This window comes from Geospiza fortis, unplaced genomic scaffold, assembly GCF_000277835.1.
Source record: "Geospiza fortis unplaced genomic scaffold, GeoFor_1.0 scaffold102, whole genome shotgun sequence".
Taxonomy (NCBI): Eukaryota; Metazoa; Chordata; class Aves; order Passeriformes; family Thraupidae; genus Geospiza; species Geospiza fortis.
In genome coordinates this window covers 1,318,088-1,325,076 of record NW_005054373.1, presented here as the reverse complement: position 1 = coordinate 1,325,076, position 6,989 = coordinate 1,318,088, and the positions used below count along the sequence as shown (strand labels likewise).

Sequence of the window (6,989 nt, the reverse complement as noted above, 5' to 3'; positions counted from 1 at the left end):
TGCCGTTCCCGCTGCTCACACACATCTTCAGGGCTGGGGGGGAAATTTGGGGGATAAAAGGAGATCAGGCACCCCCCAGCTCCCCACCCTGCTCCATGCCAACCCTTTACGAGCCACAGCATCCTCACATCTCCTCCCCTGGATCCACTTTGGATTTTGGGGGGTTTCAGAGGTGGATCCTCCCCCTTTCCCTAGACCACCTGCCCAGCCCACCCCCCCTGAGGGGAGCAGATCGCTTTAATCTGCTTTTTTAATCAGGAGAAAAGCCCCGTGTGGCACAGGCGGCATCCAGGGAGGTTTCAGCTCTTCCCAAGCAAGAAAATGCCCGGAGGGGACAGACACTGATATTTTTAATCTCTTTTTAATTAAGGATAAAGCCCTGCCTTATGTAAGGGAGCTGGAGAAGGGGGAGGGTCTTTTCTTTTATTCCAGGCTCCAAGCTCATCAGAGGGGTCTGGAAGCACGGGGGAATATTTTGGGGCTTTGTCTTGGATTTGGGGCAGGATTGGGATTCCTTGGCTGCTTGCTTCCCCTCTTCAGTCATCCCTTGTTGGACAGGGGGGGTTGTGAGACCCCAAACCCCCCTGACCACTCCCTCCCAACATCCCTGATGTGGAGAGCGGGCAGAGCTCATTTCTGGGTGATGCTCTGTGCCCACCACAAGCAGAATCCCACAGAATGTGGCCTTGGGAAAAGCCAGGGAAGAAGCAGCCCTGCATCCTGCAGAGGGATCCTCATTAAGCCCCATCCCTGACGAGCCCGAGGACGATTAGCAGGAGTCAGAGGGATGCAGAGCTAATGGGAGATGCCATATCCAGCCCTCGGCCTGCCAGGCCAGCAGCACTAAAAGCTTTGCCCCTGTGCAGACATCCCTGACGCCATTCCCAGCCTAAATCCATTAAGAAAATTCAACTTGGGGAAGAAGCTCCTGGTTGGAGTGTCCCTGGGGAGGGTGGAGCAGTGAGGGATGCTTGGGGCCAGCCTGGAGCTGCATCCCACCCAGCTGTCCCTGAGCAGCCCTTCCTGCCTCTGAGGAAACCCACCTGATTCATTGAACCCATGGATTCTCCAGAGCAAAAGGACAAGCACAGGACTGAGAAAACAAAGCTGGGAAAATCCTCTTCGGGGTGATCCAGGCACAACAGGTGGCACTTGAGAAATTCCACCACATTCCCCAACTCCACCGAACCCAAACCTCCTGTGGGTGCAACCATCCCTCGGGTGCCTTCAGGGGAGCAGCAACACCCCAAGCCCTCAGCCCAAACTCACCTTTCAGGCAGGATAACCTGAGCCCCATGATTTCATCCTCTCAGCGGGATCCAGCCCTCCAGCCCCGCCGCCGGCCCTCGCTGCAGGCGCTGGGGGAGAGAGGAGAGAGCGCTGAGGGAGGCGATGCTGGGGGCAGGAAAGGAGCAGGAGCTCAGAGCTCACATCCCTCCCTGCGTGTCTGCGCCTACAGGAGCCACAGGAAACGCGGCTGCTCGCTCGCAAAACCACCGCTGATGTCACGGCGCTGGGGTGACTCAATCTGGCCCAGGAAGAACTTTTTGGGAGGGTGGAGAAGGAGCCTGGTGCTGGCTGAGTGGTCCCATGCCAGCTTCTCCACCCTTGACAATATTTCGGGATGAGAAGGTTGGGAGCAGGAGGAACTGGGTTGGTTTTAGGTTGGTTCTTGCAGAGAAAACCCCACAATTTCTCTGTTTGATCCCAGAGCTGCCTCCCTCGGGCTGAGCAGGAGCAGCTGCTGGGATGCACTGCTGGAATCCACATCCTCCTGCTCCTCTTGGGCATCCCTGATGTCCCCAGAGCTTTTGGATGGATAATTCCCACTGTGGGACACCATATTTTCAAGATGCTGACAATTTTTTCTGCGGAAAAAAAATAAAAAATTCCCTTTATTGGGAAATCTTCACCCCTCCTCCCACAGCTGCTGGAAAAAGCTTATTGGGATGAGGGTCAGTGATTCATTTTGGCTCTTCCAAGCTACACAGAGAGCCAAGGAAAGCCTCTGCCCCCCCTGCCTGACCTCTGCCTTTCCAAGAAGCTCTGAGATGGGTTGGCAGCAGCTCACAAGGGGAAGTGAAAATTTGCTATCTCTGCTTTTAATTCTGTATTTTTATCAGTTCCCCAGGTGCAGCCTGAGCTGTGAACGCCCCACAGGGCTGGGGAGCGGAGTCCTCCCCAGGACCTCACTTTGCAGCTCTCCTGGAGGCGGCCCAAATATCAACAAATCTGTTCTGAGGCAAATCCTGTGGGGCTTGGCACCTGCTGGTGGCTCACACCACTCTGGGACAGAGCAGGGTCCTGCTGGGGACACCCAGCTTCAGGGGGTCTCCATCCTCTGGGGTCTGATCCTTTGGGATTTCATCCTCTGGAATCTCATCCTCTGGAATCTAATCTTCTGGAATATCATCCTCTGGAATCTCATCCTCTGGGATGGGGACACACAGCTCTGTGCACAGGGGGTCTCCATCCTCTGGGATCAGATCCTCTGGGATTTCCTCCTCTGGGATAGCATCCTCTGGGATCAGATCCTCTAGAATCTCATCCTCTGGGATGGGGACACATAGCTCTGTGCACAGGGGGTCTCGTCTCGGATCTGATCCTCTGGGATCTCATCTTCTGGAATTTTTTACCCTCTGGGATCCGATCCTCTGGGATCACCCCCTGTTGCCAAACCCTTGCAGAGGACACAGCAGCCCCCTCCCCATGGATAAGGACCAGAATTCGGGTGGAGAAGTCCCCCTGCCAGCATTCCAGCAGGATTCCTGCAGCCGGGGCTCCAGCTTGGCTCCCGTGTGCCAGCACCAGGCCAAAGGAACGTTTGCATCCCGAGTTCACGCTCCAAAAAGCCCCAGACGCTCATGGCAGGTGTCACTGCAGCGGGGACCGAGCTGCCGGGCCAGGGGGGACACTCAGAGCGTGCCCTGGGAAGGGGAAAAGGGGCAAAGCCGGGGCTCCGAGGGGTGGCACTTACCCGGTGCCCGGAGGGGCGATGCCCGCGGTCGCATCCCACCTGCCGGGTGCCGGGGGCTGGCACGGGGGATCCCTCGGCAGGAGGTGCCAGCCGGCCGGCTTTGGGTTTGGCGGGGTTGGTTGGAACTTGGTTAGTGAGGATAGCGGAGCCCCGGCTCCTCCCATCCAGCCCCCGCTCCGAGCCCCTACCCGTGCCCAGCAAAGCCCTTGGGGGATGAGGGAACGCGGATTTACTCTCACCCCGCTGCACAAGGCAGTCCAGAGCCGAGAGAGACAGAGGAAGGTGTGCCAACAAAGCCCCCGCGCATCCAGCATCCCTACGAGCAGCCTGAGGGCACCCAAGCGCCCCGACAGCGCCCACACCCAAGGACATCAGCATCCCCGAGGTCCTGATGAGCCAACAACCTCTGGGAGCAGCTCCACCTTCCAGGAAGGATCTTTTCCCCTGCCCAGCCCCAGAGCCAGCCTGGCACGGGACGGGCTCCTCACCGTGCCCGGGATGAGCGCTCCGGGTCGGGTCCCAGCCCGGGGCGAGGCTGCGCCTCCGGAGCAGCCGCCTTCGCCTGCATCAGCAGCAGCCAGAGGCTTTTCCACGTTCCCCCTCCTCCGCAACTGAGAGGCGAGGCCCCGAGCCTTCCAGGCTCCTTTTCAGGCTCCTTTTCAAGCAGCGGTTCCAATGCAGGGCACGCCGGCCGCACATTAAACAGCCCCGGCTGCGGGAGGCAGCAAGGTGGGAGGGAAAGGAAGGGAAAGGGAGCTTGGAACTTCACCCCAGGATCGGGAGAGAGCCGATCCCGGCGGTTTGGGAGGGATCCTGAGAGATCAGAGCCCCACCGAGCCCGGCTGGGATGGGGTGAAGGGCAGCAGGGAGAGCAAACGGGGTGGTTTTGCTCCACTTTCTGCTGCTCTGGTCCTGCCATGTCTGATGAAAATCAGAAACCTGGGAAGAGCTGATTTCCTTCCCGATCTGACTCCTCTGATTTGTCAAATAACTGAGTTATTGCAGAGCTCCAGGAGAGGGGAGGGTGGCACAGGGGCAAGGCTGCAGCTCCAGCTGTGGGCACAGTCCTGGGCAGAGACGTTTGCAACCCACAGCTCCCCTTATTTCCCCCAGAAAACAGACAAATTAATCAGTTTGTGTGGATTTTTTCACCTGTTCACCAGCAAAGTCTAAGACTTAGAGACAAATCCTGAAGCAGAGCCTGGCAAACCTGATCTTTCAAGATCCCATCCCAAGCTCAGAGCAGGCAGCATCCCATGGAGCCAGGGATTGCTCCCTGGCAGCACAAATCCAGTCAGAGCAGCACAAATCCTGCTTCCAACCCTGAGCTGTTTTACTGCTGTCTCCAAAACAACCTGTTTGCTGCTGCTGGGTGAGAGCAAACAGCCCCAAACCCACGAGGGCTGGAATTAGCCTGGCCTGGAGCAGCAGTTGTTGCTACAACAGTGACAAAAAGTGATTGTCTCGCTGCAGCAGGGATGGGAAACATAAACACCAGGCTGCTAAAATACCTGTGGTTAGTTCTGCGGCTGCAGCACAGCTCCAGCTGCTCTGCTGACACCTGATAGGCACAAACACAGCGTCAAGCACCCCTTCCTGCCCTCCCCAGGGCTGGTGAACAAAGCAAAAAAACCCTTGTGAAGGTTTAAAAAGTGGGGGTTGTCCTCCTTGAGGTGACTGGGAATGGCCCCTGTGGTGTGGGGTCCTGGTCACTGCTGAGTGAGCAGGGTCAGGGAGAGCTGAGTGCCAGTGGGCTCAACACCTCCCTTCCAGGAGTTCCTGGCTCCTGTCACAAGGCCCTGAGCTGTGACTTGCTGAGCCTCACGTCAGGGCAAGTGGCCAAAGCCCACCAGGAGCCAGCTGGCCAGGGGAGGAAGAGGATGGGCTCAGGGGGGTGGGTGGGTATGGAGGCACCTTCACTGCCTGGGGGAAGATTGTCCTCGCAGAGCTGGCCAGAGCCTGGCTGTCCCCGGGGGTGCTCACTGGCTGTCCCCGGGGGTGCTCACTGCCTGGTTTCCAGTCCTGCCTGTGTCCCTTTGGTACTGGGCTGCTCCTCTCCCCTGCTGCTCCATCCTGCCTGGGGCTGAAGCCGTGCTGGAGGGTGAGGATGGAGGGCAGCCTCCCAAATCCCCTCTGGGGGAAGGGCAGGGAGAGCCGCTGCTGCTTCCCAGGCACCAGAGGAACCGCAGGGACAAGGGACGCCTTGTGCAAGCACTGGCCACAAGAAAAGCTTTGGCTGGAGAGCCCGGAGCTGCTGGCTGCCTTCAGGAGCTGCTCTGCAAACACCAGCTGGGCTCCCCTTCCAGCAGGGAGGGGGAGGAAGCAGCTTTCTGGGTCACAGAGTGCCAGGGTGTGCTAACGCAGGTGACACGTCACCCCCGTGCTAACGGAGCAGCGAGGCCACCTGTCCCCTCCTGCCCCCAGCCCTTCTGGGAAAGAAAGAGCTGCTCCCAGCCTGGCTCTGGGGCTGCCCCAGAAAGGAGCTGCTGAAAGGGCCTGCCCGGGGCTTGCCAGAGCTGGAAGTGGCAACCAGTGCTGGGAGTGGAGAAGAAACTCCCTCCCTGAGATCCGGAGTCGCCAGGGCTGGCGAGCAGAGCCCGGAGGGGATGCCAGGCGTGGGGAGAGAGGGAGGGAGGGAGGAGGATGTCACGAGGAGGCAGCTGAAGATGCAGGCTCTGGGGGAACTGGAGCAGCTCCAGCACTCCCCAAGCACGGGCTCTTGGCAGGACCAGCAGAGTGAGAGAGCAGCAGGAACCGCATGGGCTGGAAGCACCCCCGGAGAAAATCCAGCGGGATGGGGCAGGAGAGGGGGTCAGGAGGGAAGGGGGAGCGAGGACATACCTGAGGCACAGAGCTCCTGCATCCAGGACAAAGCATCTCTCCCCAGCATGGATCCAGCCAGGAGGCCACGGCCGGGAATTGGCTTAGGGACCTGGCCACGGCTGCCGCGCTTCCCGGCTCGCTGAGCTCCCGGTTAATCTGGGCCCAGCTTTCCCTTTTATCCCCCGCTGCTACAACCTCGATAGAGTTTTTCAATTAGGTCCATCTTTTAAGCTCCAGGGTGCATTTCTAGGAAGGGCGGCGGCGTTCTGCCTGGCCTGGCTGTGCGCAGAGCTGTGCCTGGCACGGATCCTGCCCGCATCCCGCTGGAGCTGCGGCCCCAGCAGCCCTGCCTGGGACACTCCCGGAGTGAGCCCTCACCCCCAGCCCACCTACCGGGTGTTCCTAAGAGCAGAGTTCCCTGCTTCCCTCATCCCAGCTCCGGCAGGATGTAAGTGCCACACGCAGGAGCGCTGTCCCCCCTGCCAGCTGTGTCCCCGTGTCCGTCCTCTCCTCTGGAAACCAAGAGGAAGGGATGCAGCTGAGCAAGGGATGCAGCTGGGGTGCACTTTCGAAGGAGAAGGCTGGGTGAAAATGTGGTCTAAAAGCGACAGTGAAAAAAATAAAAAAAGGGAAATCGATAGAGCCCTCAGCGGCTCCTTGGGCACAAAGAAAGCGCTGCCGGCTGCGGGAGGGCTGGCTCAGGGCTCAGGGGGTTGTGCTACACGACTGGGATGTGTGGAGGTGCTCAAGTCCAGCTGGGAATAGCAGAGCACGGGCAGGATGGGAGGGGAGCAGCCCAACAGGGACCAGCTCGTGTGGGTGCCCCAGCTCGGCTCCAGGAGCTGAATTGCACCCGAACGAGAAGCAGAGCTCACAGACCGAGCACATTTCCCCTCGAGGCCATTTTCCAGGCTGCACTCGGCCGCAAGCCCACCCCGCTAACAGCCTCCTCCATTAGCATCATCACGGCTCTCCCTGGCAGTGCCCTCCTCCTCCTCCGGCATCTCCAGCCCGGAGTGCAGCGATTAGGCTGGGAGCCAGGGAGCAGAGAGCCCGGGCACTGCTTCCTGCATCTGTCACCGTCACCTCTCCTCGCCTGCCACTCGCTGCAGGAATTCTTGGGGGCAGAGGGCCGCCCCTCACGGCTGGGGTGGGCTCTGCACATCTGTCTGCTGCTGGCTCCAGCTGT

At 59.6% G+C, this 6,989-nt stretch overlaps 1 protein-coding gene across 1 annotated transcript in view; it reads right to left on the bottom strand.

Annotated features, from left to right (window-relative positions):
• Positions 1 to 3,545, bottom strand: part of GINS2 (GINS complex subunit 2) — a 9,235-nt gene extending 5,690 nt beyond the window's left edge. The window contains exons 1-2 of the mRNA XM_005424802.2: positions 3,466 to 3,545; positions 2,978 to 3,182 (exon numbers count right to left, since the gene is read on the bottom strand). Of these exons, the coding sequence (XP_005424859.1) occupies positions 2,978 to 3,182; positions 3,466 to 3,545 (285 nt within the window). The remainder of the gene's footprint in view (positions 1 to 2,977; positions 3,183 to 3,465) is intronic.
• Between the last annotated feature and the right edge of the window lie 3,444 nt (positions 3,546 to 6,989).